Below are 18,751 nucleotides of genomic sequence, written 5' to 3' on the forward strand. Positions count from 1 at the left end.
ATAGCTCTCCAATCATTAATATGAATAAGTCCTTAGATTTCCTGTTGAATGTCTTATTCTTAAGTGTTAAGAATATGTGACAATTGACCTTTGTAATAAGGATGTCTTAATGGTTATTCGCAGTCCTTAGACTTCTCAGATGAGAACCATGATTAGTCGAGTACGGACTAACACATGAGATACTACCTTTGATTAGTATGAGATACTAATGATAAAGAATGGTGAGTTGCATGTCATAATCCATGAGATGGATATAGTATTCATGTGGGTAGGTGTTAGTGGAACGTTTACTAAATGTGACGCATGTGATAGATCACATGGCTTGGAGGATCTATGATCTATCACAGGCTTCGATCGTGTTATTGGTCCTTAAACCAGAAGCAACATAATTGTCTTGTATGTTGATGTCAGGAATTTGCCATTACTAAATACCATTCGGTTACCGGGTGGGAGATGCACTGCGTGATTCCTGTGCAGTGGCGTATGGAGATAGGTGATTGCTAATGGGATCCGTTGACCTCCGGCGTGAGGTGAACATCCTATGCGATCAATGGTGGTTATGGTTATATAAATCCCTAGCCAGGGTACACATGGTTGAAAAGGTGTTTCTAATGTCAAAAGGTATTTCGATGTGTCATCCTAATCACACCACACTAGATCTTGGCATAGCTATCGAGTTAGTGAGTTTGATCAATCCATGACTCTTACTCGATCAAGTTGTTAATTGATGGAAGGATTATAGTACACAGGAATCGGAAGCCCAAATAGGTTTTCAAGAAGTATGACTTCATTACTGGTAGGATCGCCCTGACATAATGCTAGTTGTCACTCAGGGTCTTTCGAGTTACATCGGGAAAATGGAGAGATCCTCATTGTAGACTAAAGTGGTTGGTTGGCGTCAAAGAGTTTGACGTGTCTCGATTGCTACTTAGTGGTGAATCTAGAAGATCACACGCATATCCAAGTGTAGTGATTAATTAAGTGATGAAAGTTATAATATTCATTAAGGGTTAATGATTTTTACCGGGATATTAATAATGATAGTGGTTCTTATTGGATAATTAATTCTTATATAATATTTTATGTATAATAGTTATGCATATATTATATTATATTGAGAGAATTAATTTAAATTAAATATATGGAAATTAAAAGAGAATTTCCATTCTATGTAATATATATGATATATTATATAGAAAAATAAGAGCACTCCCAATATATAATATATATGATATATTATATGGAAAAGGAAAATAGCATTTTTATTATATATATATAATATATATGATATATTATTGAAAAGAAATATGCACTTCCATTATATATAATATATAATATATTTTATTGAAATAGAAAGAGCACTTGAAATAATATATATGATATATTATTGAAAAGAAAAATACACTTCCATTTTATATAATATATAATATATTTTATTAAAAATGGAAAGAGCATTTCAAATTATATATGATATATTATTGGAATGGAATGATCACTTCAAATAATATATATGATATATTATATTCAAAAGAAAAATGCACTTTCATTATATATAATATATGCAATATATTATATTGAAAATAATATGACCATCTCCTCCTATATAAATAGGTGATCATGGAGAGAAATGAATGTACGAGAAATCATTTGGCCATAAGCTCTTATACTTCTCATTCTTGTTGGAATTTTCTTAACCATTACTCCCAATTTTTCTCTTGATTCCATTATTACTAGTGTAGCAAGTCCAACCTAATAGAAGGTCTATTAGTTTTTGGAATCTATTTATCTTTCATCTACTACACTTAGTTTGGCTAGCACATAAACTAAGTTGTAGGATTCATTCCTTACTTAGAGTATGGACTAACTAGGCCCCTCATGCTTTCGAGAGATGATTCGGTCTAACCGGTTAACTGTTTGGAAGCTGTTGGTGTGCAACTGTTGCTATCTTGGAGAAGATTCCAACCTTTACACCGGACTACAAACCATAGTAAGGTATATATGGCATGGTTTAATTTTGTATTGCATATGGTCATGGGAAACCAAGTCTTGCAAGGTGGTCTTGAACTTATTTCCATTGCGTTCTTATTTATATTTTTGAAAAAGTTTTAAAAACAATAAAACCCTTGCATCGATACACCAAGAGTTGGGGTTTCCCTTCATACTCAAGTAAGGATCACGTTTAATCGAGTAACTTTACTTTGTAATCTAGTATATAATACATTTTTCTATGGCTTAAAAATAATTGAGTAATGGTATTTTCATACTCGAGTAAGTATAAAAAGTAATCGATTACATAATACATATAATCGAGTAAAGATCAAATTTAGTTGAGTAATGTTAGTTTATACTCAAGTAATACCTGTCAGATTTTGAAAAATATAGCCATTACACTACATTTAATGAAACCAATCTCTACTTTTCAGTCCATTAAATGATGTTCAAACAATTTGTGCATACTTTATAAATTTTTAACAATTTGTTTAAGGTTTGTAGAGACAAAGAGTGGCATTTGTGACACAAACAAACATTCCATTTGTTTAATGCAAAGTCAGCAGCGGCATTCAAGACAGGCAACCTATACATAAGAGAAGGAGCCTGAAGAAAATTTCCACCAAAACATGCACAAGCACTCTGAGCTTACCTTCTTGCAAGCATTCTCGATCAAATCCTTATGATTTTTTTCTAAGAGAGAGTAATTTGTATTCCATATTTTGTAACTCTCTTTCAAGAGAAATTTATGTTTTTATTGTAACATTTGTATTTTTCTCTTAAGAAATTCTTGTCACATTATTTGTGAAACTTGTAAATGTTAAGTTTGAACTTGTAAAAGGCATTGGTTGTTGCTAAACCAAGTATTGAAAGCCATCTTGTAAATGTTAAGTAGCTGAGCTTCCTTAAAAGGTACAAAGGTAAAAATTGTGTTTGCCAAAATACTTGGTGACAAACCAAGGTAGTGAATTAGGCTTTAAAGCTGAACCACTCTAAATCATTTATAATACATTTTTACTTTACTTCTATTTTTTTGTAAAGTTTTAAAAAAGGTGAAAAAGGCTTAATTCACCTCATTCTTAAGCTAACTATTTCAACACTATTGACCAGTTGCCCTAGGCAGTTGATCGCCCTAATGCATGCTCTCGGCCAAACTCGGTCGATTACTATTGCATCAAATCCAGTCAACCATCTTCAACCTAGTCGTCCATTTTTGTTATGTCTGTCGACCATTCTTTTAGGGTTTGCTCTAACCGGTTGACCGTTTCTTAATCCTGCTGACCGTTTTCATTGCATATGTCTTTAATGACTAATTTTATAGATCATTTATTGTGACCAACGGCTATTAAATTCAAAGGCCGTGAGAAATCTATAAATACCAGCCTGATGGTGCATTTGAAAGGTTAGAGAAACCATTGCAAACTTCAAGTTTTACAATCTTATTAAAGTGCTCTAGTGATTTTAAATTCTCTCAAAAAGGCTTTGTATATCAATTGTATCATTTGCTTAAGCCTTTGTGTTTAATTTTTTGAGAAACATTATAACTGGGAGATTTTATCTCTTAAATCTTCTCTTGTGTAAAAATTCATTATATATTATCTAGTAAGGTTGCTAAAGGGCCTACTTTGTTAAGTAGAAGGTTGTAATCCTAATTGTGATACTAGAGGGCCTACTTGGGATCAAGTAGAAGATTTTAGTGATCGTTTAAAATACTTAGTGAGGAGTTAAGATAGTGGATTAAACCGTTTGAGTTGAACCACTATAAATTGCATGTGCCATTTTCTCACTTATCTTTCGTTTCATTGATCTTTTTAAACATCACTCACAATTATCATTGTTTTGCACTAAAACCTCACTAATAGGCTAAAATTTTTGCAAGCTTAATCAAATTTTTAAAAACACCCAATTCACCCCCCATATTGGGTGTGTGGTGCCATAACTTACACATTCTAACAAAAGAGAGAGATTAACTTTTTATTCTTAAATCTCTATTGTTTGAGAGAAGTATTATTTTTCTATTGTGAGTTGTTACTATAAAACTTAATTCTCTTGTTCTCTTAATCTTTGTTTCTTTTAAGATTCTTGTGGTTCTACCTGATTCCTAAAAGGCAAGAGGTTTCGCCTGATTTTTGAAAAGACAGTGGTTATACTTAGTTTTTGAAAAAGTAGTGGTTTCAATTGAGTCTTGAAAAATAGTTGTATAGTGGTTATAGTTGATCATATTTAAAAAACTATCTAGTGAGTTAGTTGAAATCCTTAGTAAGAAGTTAAAGTAGTGGAGTAAATTGGTTGAACCGAACTATTATAAAAAAATTTGTGTGCTACACTTTTCATTTCGTCTTTCATTTCAACACTTTTTCATTCAACAAGTTTTAATTTCTTGTGTTGTTGATTGCATTAACATTGTCATATTTGGTTCACATTTATTTCTATACCCACAACAATTGTTTTCAAAGGTCTAAAAAGTTAAAACTGTGTTGCACATTCACTCGCATTAAGTTTTTCTTTTAAAAATTCTCAAACTTTTCATCGAGATTAATACTGGCAAACAACCTTCATCAGATTTCAAAACTTTAGAAAGCCGTAACAGTTTTAGCATAAAGATTCTCCATAGCAAAATTTTTAAATTCACCAGTGTGTTCATTATTTTTACAATATCTCAACACCTTTGTCACCAAAAGATTTTTTTATTAATAAAATTAAAATTTTCCAAAATCTAATTCACTTTCTCTTGAAAGAGTTTTTGGACAACACAAAAGATACTAAGTAAAGGAGCAAATTTTTCAAAAATATTATATATTTTCAAATTATTCAACACAATATTACACTTTTTAAATAATTTGATAAACCACCACAAATCATTTACATCACTACTTCACCTTGTAATCGGGCTCTGACCTAGAATTCATGTGAGTAAAACTACCCACTCTCACTAACAAGTTCTTAGAACTCGAAATTTTATATATTTATTTAGTGTATTGCCTTTATTCTTTACTTAAAAAAAAACTTAATTTACCTTTGACTCTAATAGCAAGTTGCCTATAGATTCTTATAGAGGTGTCAAAAGGGCTGGGCGGCCCGGGGGTCCGGCTTTGGCCCGGCCCGTTACTGTTCAAAAGGGGCCGGGCCGGGCCAAAGAAATTGGGCCCACGGCCCGGCCCGTCTAAGGGCCTGGCCCGACCCCGCCCGTGGCCCGTTGGGCCGGGCCCATGAGGCCCTTATGGGCCAATCATTTAGGCCTTTACTCATTTTTTTTATTTTGTTATTCTTTAATAATTATTGATATTGGATACTAAAAAATTTAATTTCACAATATATATAAATAATAACCATCAATTTATTATTTTTCATATCAATTCATAAAAAAATTTATAATGCTATAGAATTTTGAAATATAAAATGATGAAATAATATTTAAAACTTAATAATTAAGATGAAAAATATTTTTAAAAGAAAAAAAATGATTTTTATATATGTATTATTTTAATATTTATATATGTATATATTATATGTATTATTTTTAAAAAAAATTATTTTAAAAATAGAAGAAAAAGGTCGGGCCCATCGGGCTCGGCCCACTAAGCCCTATGGGCTAAGGGCCCGGCCCGGCCCTCTAGCCCACGGGCTGGCCTGGCCCGGCCCCTTTGTAGGGGGGCCGTGGGCCGGGCCGGGCCCTATCAATGGCAAAAGGGCTCTGGCCCGGCCCGGCCCTTTTAAAAAGCCTGTGGGCCGACTCGGGCCGGGCCAGGCCGACCCTTTTGACATCTCTAGGTTCTTACAAAACAAAAGTTTAAAAATGCCAATGAAAAAATAAATTGAACTTAAATAAAAATTGTTCTAAATAAGGAGAAAATTTGTCATAAAAATTTATAATTATAAATACGAGATTATCAAAATTAATCTGCTTTAATTTTTAAATAATTAAATTTTATTTAAGAGCAGATGAATTCATAGGAATTAGGTAAGAAGAGCGTCGCTAATGGTCCAGTCACGTTTCCAATCTCTCTTCCTCAATTCTGCTACCTAACTTCATCGTCCCTTCTATATTATGTATTCACGCGGAAACAAACGCAGAGAGAGAGAGAGAGAGAGAGATGGGAATTAAGGAAGTTGGAGCCGAAGAGTTGGTGAAAGCTGGGCTAGATGTGGAGGAGGCGAAGACGGTGGAGAAAGGACTCAAGGAAGCAATAATTGCTGCGGCCGGTGGCAGTAGTGGTGGATTGAATCAGCCAGAGCTATGGCGGCAGCTCACAGCTCGCCAGCGGTTGCTCAAGCCCTCGCACCCACATTCCGTCCACCAGCTCCTCTACTACTCGGTCTACGAGCATTACAATGGGCCCCCTCTCTACTGGTTCCCTTCACTGTAACTATCCATTGAAAATATGCTCATTCCGAGCATAGCTTAGAAAGAATACATATATATGTATGTATGTAAGTACAGTTGGTAATCGTGTCATATATTTGTGGGCAAATGGTTAGGGATGAAGCCAAACGCACAAACTTGGGGCGCCTCATGGAATCTCATGCTTCAAAGCTTTTGGGAGATGCATACAAGGATCCCATTACCAGTTTTACCCTCTTCCACAACTTCACTGTTCAGAATCCTGACGTAAAAATCGAGCTATCTCTTAATTTGCAAATGCATTTGTATGGTTGGTTACTTCCTTATTCATTTAAATTGGTTTCAGGTTTACTGGTCATTAGTACTAAAGGAGCTTTCAGTTCAATTTCGTCGAGTCCCAAAATGCATTCTGGATACTTGTGACAGATCGAAACATGGGGGAGAATGGCTCCCTGGTTCAGTTTTGAATATTGCCGAGTGTTGTATACTGCCCAGCGCCTATCCAAGAAAGCCGGATGATGGTTTAGCCATCGTATGGAGAGACGAAGACAACGATTCCCATGTTAATCAGATCACATTACAAGAGCTCCGGGAGCAAGTAATGTATGGTTTCATTTGTCTACTTCGGTCTCCATCATTAAACATTTCAAATTTTGTTGCACCACGAAGTACCTTGCTCCATTGCTGTTGTTGGTCACCAATTATCTGAGTAAGCAGCAAAAAGTTTAGTAGTTTTATCAATTAATGAAGGCTGTGACAATTTTCGTGTGAACTACATATAACTAGAGCAATTCCAGAGAGAGTACTGTGGCATATGCATATCTACTGACGTCTTCATCAAAATCCTTCAGTATTATGTTCCATTAGTTGATGAAAATTTAGCGGTTTTAGCTGTAGAATGAATAGTAATATGCAGAGCATCTGTTCTCCTTAAATGTGAGTTTAAGCTGCTGTGCTATTCTGCGCTTGGTGTCAGTCTTCAGTTTCTGTTGTTAGAGCCATCAGGTTCTGTCTATAGACACTCTTCTTACTATTTCAGTAACATAATAGTGTTAAAGGCAAAGGCAAACAAGAACTGATATGGTACTGGCACGGCACATATAGAGAGGACAGGCTCTTTTAAGCGACATCATCCATCTGCCAACATCTTTTTAGTTTTCTTTCTCCTTTTTGTTATGCATTTACATACAAATGGCTTAATGGCTTACAGGTTGGTGGCAAATGCATTGGATTCCATATTCTCGAAGGGAGATGCAATTGCAATTGTGATGCCAATGACAATCACTGCAGTTGTTATATATTTGGCAATTATACTCGCAGGATTTGTTGTTGTATCAATAGCTGACAGCTTTGCTGCAAAGGAAATTGCTACTCGTTTGCGTGTATCAAGAGCAAAGGCTATCTTCACTCAGGTGATTTTATCTTAGAAAACCATAGTGAAAATCACTGTATTGCAAAAGGAAAGCTAGCAGTTTGGCCCATGCCACATTAAATGGTTTATTTTCCCTTGCTTATGTTGTAACTAGATTGTCTGGCACATCGTCCCATTAATGTTTTGTGTATTCAACGTTGACCCAGTAACAAGTCAATATGCTCCAAAGTGAGAAAGTTGCATAAATTGATGTAGTATCTCTATTGCTTTCTTGTTAATATTTGAAATACATGGTTGTCAATGGACCACGTATAGGAATTCAAAACTTAAAACACTTAAAATCCCCGTACACAATTTGCTCTTGCCAATATAATAACATTAATACTCCGATACAACAGTCTTTGAAGACTCTGCCTCTGCTATGGATGTCTCCTTATTGTGCTAACCATCTGGAAAGAGAACATGATTCTCCCATATTTGCTTGTATAATTTCCATGCATATTATTTTGGTGCAAAAATTTGAAGCAATGATCATTATTTGAATCATCTCATTAGATCCTAACTTCAACGTGAGTGTATTATATGTTTGTTGTTTTTACATACATCTGGTAAAGATCTACACAGAATTTCATCATTTTGTACAAGTCCCAAAAGAAAAAATTAACCGTTGCTATTGGGCTTATTCCATGATTATAGCTTATAGAAATTTGAAACTATGGACTTTAATTTTGAATGTGATACTTTATTTTGGCACTAATTCTTTCTTCCTTGTGAATTCAGGATTTTATAGCACGAGGAGGTCGAAAATATCAATTATATAGGTAATAGTTTTACTTTAACAATGTGCTTAAAAATGCTCACAATATCTACCATTAATTTCATATCCATGTTTAAGCCTTTTTTTATTTCAAATGCCAACTATGCAAGTGACACATGCTACATATGCTGACATAAGAGTAAACTTTAATATAACTATCATGATGTGTAGCATAGACAATGCTGCTTAAATGTTATTAAGATCTTCCCAGTAGCTCAGGGATGAGGGGAAATTTTTGAGAACCATTGCCTGTTGGCTTTTGTCATAACTCCTTCCATCCCATGCAGACCAAACTGAGGTGAAGTCTGTGATGGACATGCAAATTGGTCTCTTACATATTGAGAAAAGAAATTTGAGTGAAAGGAGTGCTTGGTGCATCTTCAAAGCTCCAATTCCATTCACTGAACAGATATAGGTTCATAGGTAACCGGAAAAAATGAAGAAGTTTCTCCTCATTATTTTAAGGCTGAAATTTCACTTGAATGGAATGCTCATTTTCCCTTTAAACTGCAAAACAGCAATTTTATTGCTGGGAGATTTCCTTGCATCACTTAGTGCAGTAAATCTGATAATATCCTGATGGCATCCTGAAGATGTGTGTATTAGTTTGAGAAATCCTGATACATACTATATTCCAGAAGACAATCCCCTTGTCCTTGTCGAATAATTTTGGCTGGTTTATCTTTTCCCTGGCAGTCGAATCATAGAAGCCCTTCCAGTAAAAGCTATTGTAGTTCCTGCATCTCGAACAGACGTGGATGTTCAATTAAGGAATCAGGACATATCGTGGAAAGATTTCCTTTCCAGTGTTGTTCATCTTTCTAGGTAATGCGAGCTTTTGTTCTGAGGTAGAAATGTACTCATATTTTTTGTTTTCACACTTAAAAGGGTCTACAATGCAATGGCCACTAGTACCAATCTTCTTTGTGTTTACCATGTACTTTCTTGTGCAATTTGTTCATACAAATTTTTTTAAAAGTATTTTCCATTTTTGCAGACCAAATTACTATTATCCAGTTTATCTACCAATAGACTCAACAACTAATATACTATTCTCATCTGGAACCACTGGTAAATTCATTGGTCTGACCACTTGTTTGTTAGCAGTTTAATTGTGGCATTTTTTAAGCAGTCATTCTATTTCTTCTTCATCAGGGGATCCAAAAGCCATTCCATGGACACAACTCTCCCCGATTCGATGTGCTGCTGATTCTTGGGCACATGTTGATGTCCAACATGGGGATGTCGTCTGCTGGCCCACAAATTTAGGATGGGTGATGGGGCCAATTTTGCTATATTCTTGCTTTCTGACAGGGGCAACGCTTGCTCTATATAATGGATCTCCACTTGACCATGCTTTTGGAAAATTTGTTCAGGTGATTCCTAGACATGCATTTTTCTTTTGTGCTCGTCTATAAATGTAACAGTCTCTTTACTGTTTTACTCCATTCAGTTGCCTCATCTCAATATGAGAGAACATCATAATCAACCCCAACCCCTGGCATGTGTTGAAGCTCCTGTATTTCATTCATTTGACATGGCATCACATGAAGCTATGCATCTGCAAGAGAAGGGGACTGATTTCTCTTTTGAATTAAAGCTGCGAGTTTTTCACTCTAATGTCTTTTCTTGGGATGTTTTATTCCCTCCAGTTGTTGAATAATAGTTACAGAAAACAAGTGCCTTCAGAATTTTGTTTGTTCATACAACTGAACATGAGAAGGAACACATGTTTTATGCTTCTTTTAGTAGGCAACATAGTATGTTTCCGCATTCTGTTTTCCTTTTTAGGTGAAATTTTTTATGCTCATTTATCTTTTCCCTAGGCGCCAAACTTTATAATTCCAGTCTGTTTTGCATTCAAGGAATTGACACTTGCTCCACAAATGCCGCCTTTTTCTTTGTTAAATATATTTAGGATGCAGGTGTTACTATTTTGGGCACAGTCCCTAGCTTAGTGAAGGCTTGGAAGACTACAAACTGTATGGAAGGCCTGAACTGGACAAATATTAGGTATCTTCGCATTGAAATTACACATTGTTATGGTTATATCAATTTTCTAAAGAAAAAAAAAATTGGGTATCTGTATAATTATGGTTATATAAATTTTCTAAAGAAAAAAAAAATTTGGGTATGTGCAGGGCATTTGCGTCTACTGGGGAAGCCTCTAATGTAGATGATGACCTTTGGCTTTCTTCGAGGGCTTTCTACAAACCGATTGTCGAATGTTGTGGGGGTACTGAGCTTGCATCATCCTACATCCAAGGAAGTCTTCTGCAACCACAAGCTTTTGGGGCATTTAGCTCTCCATCAATGACAACAAGTTTTGTCATCCTTGATGAACATGGAGTTCCTTATGTAAGAATGTTTTCTTGCATTTTTTCTGACTAAATTGTTACTTTTTCACAATTTTTTCCAACAGAATTCTGTCACTAAATCATATCATTAGCGGGAGGATTGCTGTCAGGATTTCTACTTAACTCATTATGCCTTTTCATAGAAAATCCCAGCAGCTTTTCCTGCTGACTGAAAATTTTGATAGTTACTAGTTGCATTGTTAGGATAGAATGACTTATAAAATCTTAACCATCAAGACAACATCAAACCCTATTATCTATTTGGGGATTCTTAGATGTGCATTGTTTGATTTATTTCTTTTTTTCTTTCTTCAAAATTGGGACAGCCGAATGATCAAGCTTGTGTGGGTGAAGTGGGTTTGTTTCCTCTATACATGGGGGCTACTGATAGATTGCTCAATGCTGATCACGAAAAAGTTTACTTCCGAGGAATGCCCATATACAAAGGAATGGTACGTTGATGTGGATGTGCCTTGCCATGTATTCTTAGTTAAAAGTACGAGTCAAGATGAATGCACATCAGGCATTGTAATCATATAAATATGCCCAAATTAATATTCAAACGGTATTAGATTATTCATGCAGAAAATTTTTATGCGCAATCGGATTGACCAAATCTACAGCCTCACTAGTTTATCCAAAAAAAAATCTACATCCCACTACAAAATTGGGGTGCATATACGGTTCAGTAGATAACCCATCACCAGATTGACGATATTCTTGCAGGCTCTGGATAGGTGGGGCTGTTACATTTTTGGATGCCTGATAGGGGCTCTCTGTTGGAAGGAGATTTTGTTTTTCTAGATCTAGAAAAATCATTTTAATGTTGTCATTTAACTCGGCTGCATGATCTGTTGACGCCTTTTTCATTCATTTCTTATTACTTTGGTGTATTGTTTTTCAAGTTAAACCCATCGAGAAATCACAATCCAGTTAGAAATGGCTTATGATAAAATCAATATATTGTAATTGTTTGTTTTGATTACCATTGTACTGTTGTCTATATGTAAGCAGTGGAGAACAATTAGGTGCTGATAAAATGCCATAATCCGGAGAAAAAAAAGTGACTATGTTAGTAGTCTTTCTAACTTGAGTACTACCTCACAGCAACTAAGGAAGCATGGTGATGTCATCAAAAGAATGACTGGAGGCTATTTCATTGTACAGGGAAGGGCTGATGACACCATGAATCTTGGTGGCATAAAGGTACCGCTCACCTATCTTTCCCTCTCTTGAATGGTTCTGAATCATGCTGATGCTGTGTGAGAGGCAGATGGCCTGCTCATTTGTTGTGAATTTTTCCCATTAACAATGCAAAGAAATTGAAGGCATTGGTCAACAGAGTTTTCATGGAGTCTATCTTCTGCAAATAAGTAATTTGCATGTTAATGACCTTTTTATGGGCTTGAATTCATTCTTGATTGCGATCTCAGTTTTTCTTTGATTGGATTGATTTCTGAAACCAAGAAATAACTGGCTGTCTCCTTGATTTGCAGACGAGCTCAGTTGAAATTGAGCGTGTGTGTAACCAAGTTGATGAAAGCATCTTGGAAACTGCTGCAGTCAGCACTGCACCAGCAAGTGGTGGTCCAGAGCAGCTAGCGATATTCGTGGTATTGAAGAAAGGATTTAACACTGATTTGGGCAGGCTAAAGATGCTTTTCTTAAAAGCTATTCAGAGCAACCTGAACCCGCTGTTTAAGGTTTCTGCCTCTTAATCTCCTGAACGTGCTACTTCCTATGCGTTGCCTTTTCTTATTTTCTTTCAGTGTCCGAAATCAGGATATAATTGGGGCAAGGGAAGTAACAGTAACTGTTTGCCTGCTGCTCTTCAGTCCTTATTTCCTTTTCCAAAGTGAAATTTTAAGAACATACATCTTCAGAATATTTAGAAGAGGTGAAAGAACTTCTCAATTTGTCTTGCTCTGGAAATGTAGAAATGCTTGACTATCTAGACAAGGATTCAATCATATCCGAGAGGAAATTTATTTTAGCCTAAGATGTGTTCTGCATATTTCTCCTCTCCTTTCTTTACCCTTTTTCTTTTTTATCTGATGCAATATTGGGCCACTCAAAATTTATATGTAAAAAAAATGTGGAAATGCAAATATAAATGCAATAAGGTTTATGTATTGTTATTTGGGCCAATTCTTGAGTAATACATTTGGCTAACATTTATGGTGAATCACTAGGAGTCACAAGACTTATAATCCAAAATATTTTGTACTTACTGGCAGAGAACTTGTCTATCTGCATACAAACCTGTTGTTGATACATATCTGAACGTAAATTTATGACTTGCCATCTACTTTACTCGTTCACAGGTGAGCCTTGTAAAGATTGTGCCTGAATTTCCTCGAACTGCTTCGAATAAGTTACTCAGGAGAGTTCTAAGGGACCAACTAAAGCGCGAGCTTCATGTTCAAAGTAAAATTTAATGGCAACATCAGTAGTTCTTGGTATGGAAATTTTGAACATGTAAAGCTCATGCATTTAGTTTCTGAGATGGATGAATAAGAACAAAATGGTAATTAGATTTCCTTCTGAGGACAAATTCAGTGTGAAATGGTATTATTTATCAGTTGATAGTGATTTTATGTGGAATGGTTTTATGAGAAGTGTAAGTGAACAGTTACTTTCTCAAGCAATGCAACTAATGAAATGACTACTTAATCCATTTCTTGCATAGTTTCTGTGAGATAATATGCACAGTTCTTTTATTGTACCTTGCAGATCAAACAATTATTGGCAGATGTATAGATTTATAGGTTGTCTTTCTCTGGATTCAGCTTATAATGCTGCAATGTAGTTCAAATTTACTTCACCACAACTTGCAATGATTTGCATGCTATCAGGTACATGTTATTTTAAATTAATTATTGTTCAAATTGCATGACGCAAGAATCGACCACCAATTGAATTTATGTGAGCTAATCACTTGCATTGTTGAGATGGAATTGAATTGCTTGTGTAGAGAAAACAAGAAAATTGCTCAGGGGCTCGGTTAGAATATTGCCACTCTGATGTTTACCCCAGTGGGAGATTCAACAAAAAAATGAGAGTTATGAGAACCACAATGACTTTTTCTACCTTTGGCTCACCCCTTGAGATTTTTTTTTTTTTTTTTATATCATTTGAGTGAGGATAGTGATAAGGATATTTGGTCATGCCCATATCGTAGAGGATTAGCTGATTTCTCCATGTTTTGCAAGTTTGGGATTGAGTTGAATTGAAATTGTTAGATAGATATTGATTAACTTGACCTAGGATTATGGAGGTACAGACACATGCATCAAGGGGGCTTGGGATGCCAATCCCTTAAATCTTCATACTAGATTAGATTTATCTAGTCCCTAAATGTTATGGATTGCCTCGAGTTAAATGCTTAGTTGATAAATCTTTGAAATTCTCTTATGATAAAATTGTACTTGTAATGCTAAATTGATAGATCTTTATCTTTATCTTGCTTGGAGTATGCTTCAATGTTCATCTACTTCTTAGATTGGGCTTTATTGAGAAATGTAGGAGCGAACACACAAGAGGGGGTGACTTGGGTGTTTCAAGACTTTTACTGTTTAATATAGATTTTGTACAAAAACTATTTTAAGTCATTTTATGACTTTGAAATCAATGCTAGAAATATAAACTGAAAGTGTTCAAAGTATGAAAATCAAATGTAAAAGAAATACAAAGAGACAATGCACACAAAATTTAAAGTGATTCAACATAATATGACCTACTCCACTACCTTGGCTACCCACCAAATTTTTTTGAAAATCTAATATTCAGTGCTTATTTAAAGAGGTGAGCACTATTCTCTATTATAATAGTTTTTGTTAGGTTCAGCTACAATCTTTTCCAAGTCTTTTATAAGAATAAGGCGCTAACCCTTACAATAATTTAAGAAAAAGATAATTAAGGGCAGAATCTCACAAGATAACAACTCACAAAGAAATATGAAAGAAAGATCAAGAGGGATTTAAAGAATACAAAGAGAGTATGAATGATAAAAATTAGAAAAGGCTCTTCAATCTCTAAATATTAAAACTTGAATGTAAAAGAAATCACAAAGATGAAGGCTTTGATCAGCTTCTTTTTTTTCTCTCTCTTCTTTTCATTCTCCGTAAGAGAACCTTTTCATCAAAATTGGTCAGTAACTCTTATTTCGTGCGTCCCTTTTTTTGTATTTATAGTTGCTTGAATTTTAAATTTGATCTTGAAGGCCCCTACAATCACCCACAGCTCTTTCAAAAAGCTTTATGGTCAAATAAGTTTTTTTTACACACACACACACACATATATACATATATATAAAGTACATTCTTTTTGTACAACATACATATATGCTGAGTAATGTATAGTCTCAATTAAATCAATCATATATTTAAGAGAAAGATGTCTTACATTTGTTTAGACGACATTAAAAGTAGTTACAACACCTTGATTTATGTTCCAATAGCTATATTTTTTAAATTTCTGAGACTATTTAGGGTTTATTGAGCGAGATAAGAGATTTCTGGAGTGATTTTAATATTTAGTTGATTAAGTAATACATTACTCGATTACTGAGTAATCTTACTCTATTAAGCTTTTTAGATACACAAGTAGTTACTCGACTAAAAATAATAATACTCGATTAAGAACAACTTTTAGTTGATTAACCTTTTTGAATAGCTGTCAATCCAAAAATGTTATTTGATTAAATGATCATGTCCCTTGACTAAAAAAAATAATACTCGATTAAGAATATTTGTTAGTTGATTAACTTTTTGAGTACAGAAATAGTTAAGAAGAGATACTTGACTGACACAGATGATACTTCAACTAAAATGATTTAATACTTTATTAAGATTAACTCTTAGTTGATTAGTCTCTTGAGTACCTTTCAAGAATAAAACCCGTCTAAATGATTTTGATACTATTATGCCTAGTAATCAGGAAAGGTCCATGAAAATCTGAGTGGCATAGTTGCAAATGAACAAGTATCCAAGTAGCAAAGTTACAAATGATCAGGTGGCCTGCAAATGAGCAAGTGCCTTGTAAGCCAAAACCATCAAAACCAAGCAGTAAGTTAGCCAAATGGGCTAAGCAAGCTAAAAGAAGACAAAGGTAAGTCAAAAACCTAACCATGATTGAATAGAAGCAAGTCCACCTGATCATGATCGAGTGGGGGCAAGGCCACTCGATCATGATTGGTCTTATCAACTCAAAGTGACCAAAAAGTTCATTTTGAAGAGGATTTCGCCAAGCAATAAACTATCAAGGCAAGCACAAGAGAAAAGAATGCCAAAAGAACCACAAGGTTGAGTGGAAAGACCTCCACTTGACCATGATTGAGTGTGTAACGCCTCGCTTTTTCTGAGCATTAAATAACTTAGGAATTTCGGGAATATTTTTTTCTTTAATATAAACTATTTCCCGACAATTCTGTTTTACCTTCTCAACATACTAAATAAGAATCAATAAATTAAGACAGGTAATTATCATAAATGCGGAAGCTTAAAAATCGAAACCTGATATGGTACATAATTAATTCACTTTATAACAATATCATTAAATACTTAAATACATAATTATACATGATCTTCAATATAGTATAATCTTCTAACCATGGCTAAAGACGTATCCTGAATCCACATGAATGAGCATATACCGGAACAACTCACTGAACCCATCGGCCATGTCATCAATCATCTCCTTGTCATAGCTACAAATCCTAACTGGAACGTTTGAATCTTTCAGAGGCATAACTCAATTAGAAGATAAATCTTCTAGTGAGGGTTTAGAAACATGATACATGAATATATGATGCAATAACATAAACAATCATATACCCTAGTGTAACTTTCCTGTCCCACCAGCCCGACACGAAACCCTAGGCAGAATCTTGACCTACTTTCAGGATAATCCTAACGTTGTTCCATCATTTGCCTTTGGAAAATTTCGACTACACTATTGGGGTGACATCCCAATCCCATGCACGAGTATCAATATGCCAATAATATCGTGCCATGCAACAATCATGACTTTCCATGCAATATGACAAAATGATCATAAGTTCAATAAATATCATGCATAACGAAGCAAACATGTCATATATAGGTTCTCAGGACAAAACCACTCACCTTAGCACGAAGGTCGGACTACCTCAAAAAATGCGCATTGCCTCGATATGCGTGCCCGGCCTCGACTTTCGTGCCAACTCTCGAAAGTTGCACCAATCACTTTTCCTCGAGCACATAAATCATAAAATCATATTTAATCATTAATTATCTCAATATTCCAATTTCTTTCATTTTCCCTTTATTTTCTTCCATTTTTCTTTCTAAAAATCCAAATAAATACCTATTTAACTATTTACTCAAATATTTTTCCACAAAAATTCACAATATCCTATGAACTTCAAAGGAAAATTACTGAACTTACCTCGATGACTCATTTGCACACAAAATGAGGCTGTTTGGTGAAAAAATCAAGACACCGGGAATGCCAAATCTAAATATTTTTGCACAGGCCTCTAGATCTTGATTTTAGAGGAATTTAGCAATTTTTTTTCAGAATTTTTGGAGCCCTCACACACCCTCACGCGCGCCCACTCGTGGGGCCCAGCTAGCGCGTGCATTGCACGCGCCGATCGTCTTCTTCAACGAGATTCCGACCAGTTCTGGTTTTTTGGCCATATCTCATTCGTTTGAGCTTCGATTTGCCTCTCGCTTGAATCTATGGCTTTCTCTTTTCGCCCTCTACTGAATAATAGCTTAAAATCGGTCGATTGGAGTCATTTTTTAACTGCTCAACTAGATTTTTTGATGAAGCTCGTTTTTCCGTCGAAGCTCCATATCTCTTTCATCTCTCAACGAAAATTGCTCAAATTTCACATAAATGATCATCTGGATATGGGGAACAAAAGCCTTTTATCTGCTGCTCTCAATTTTTTCCCAAACTCTCGGATCTGAGAGTTTAATTTTTCTCTTCCTTTGGCTATTCGAAAAATCTTTATTTATAGGCAACCCCGAGCCTCCGAATGCCCATGGTTGGTCGATCCAACCTCCCTGAGGACTCTACCTACCCCATATCGATCCAAAATCCTTGAAGACAGCCCTCAAAATCCAATTTTTGTGGCCCAATTTTTCGGCCACTTTCGGCTAAAAATTTGGCCATTTTTGCCAACAACAAGGCCGATTGTTGGCCTAGGCTCGACCCAAGAGCATCCTAGGTTACTTTTCTCGAGTATTTCGCCATCGAATTCGGTGATGGGAGGTGGAGGAAGCTTGGTCGGCCATGGAAAAATTGCTCTTTGTGCAATTTAAGTTGCACTTTGACCCCAACTTCTTCTCATTTTGAACTTTTGGTCCTTTCCTTGAAGCCCCTGAGCTTCCCAATAGTGCTATTGCGACGTACAACTTCTATAATTTCCATTGCATCCCCGAAGATTCTAAAAAAATGTCATTTCAACCTCATTTCCGTAATTTCAAAAAATTGCACTTAGGCCCGAATCTTCGTTTTGGCCCTAAACCTCTTCCTTTCTTCCTGAAACTACTGAAGGGTTGTTCCCTATGAAAAATCAAAGCCCCCTCAAGTTTCTGTTGACTTCCCGGAAGTCGTCTATAACAATTCGATATTGCAGCTTAATTGGCAACTGCATTTTAGCTGTACCGAAAACTGTTCTCAATCTCATTTCTTTTGATGACATAAATCATGCCTCGAAATACTCATCACAGCCATATCATTTTTCTTAGGCATCTCGGTTCCAGGGCATTCCTTATAGTCGATTTAGTCAATTTTTCGGGCTATTTAGATACTAATCTTTCCCGAAATTTCGTTTTTCTAATAAAATGCTTACTTTCAAATAATCCTAATTTCTTGAGTATTAT

The 18,751-nt window shown here is 35.3% G+C and overlaps 1 protein-coding gene across 3 annotated transcripts; it reads left to right on the forward strand.

Moving 5' to 3' along the window:
- The first annotated feature begins 5,968 nt into the window (after positions 1-5,968).
- Positions 5,969-13,565, forward strand: LOC127810476 (probable CoA ligase CCL12). Of its 3 annotated transcripts, none has more exons than XM_052350006.1 (14): positions 5,969-6,352; positions 6,469-6,598; positions 6,678-6,934; positions 7,542-7,743; positions 8,484-8,524; positions 9,217-9,345; positions 9,518-9,591; positions 9,676-9,896; positions 10,439-10,533; positions 10,662-10,878; positions 11,204-11,329; positions 12,045-12,083; positions 12,374-12,580; positions 13,202-13,565. In XM_052350006.1, exons 1-14 carry the CDS (start codon positions 6,084-6,086, stop codon positions 13,313-13,315), a joined length of 2,121 nt encoding a protein of 706 aa, XP_052205966.1. In that variant the 5' UTR covers positions 5,969-6,083; the 3' UTR covers positions 13,316-13,565. The 3 variants fall into 3 exon arrangements, with proteins under 3 accessions (XP_052205966.1, XP_052205959.1, XP_052205951.1); XM_052349999.1 differs by having other exon boundaries at positions 5,969-6,340; positions 11,985-12,083; XM_052349991.1 differs by having other exon boundaries at positions 5,970-6,352; positions 11,985-12,083.
- The last annotated feature ends 5,186 nt before the right edge of the window (positions 13,566-18,751 follow it).

Source organism: Diospyros lotus, chromosome 1 (genome assembly GCF_014633365.1).
Source record: "Diospyros lotus cultivar Yz01 chromosome 1, ASM1463336v1, whole genome shotgun sequence".
Taxonomy (NCBI): domain Eukaryota; kingdom Viridiplantae; phylum Streptophyta; class Magnoliopsida; order Ericales; family Ebenaceae; genus Diospyros; species Diospyros lotus.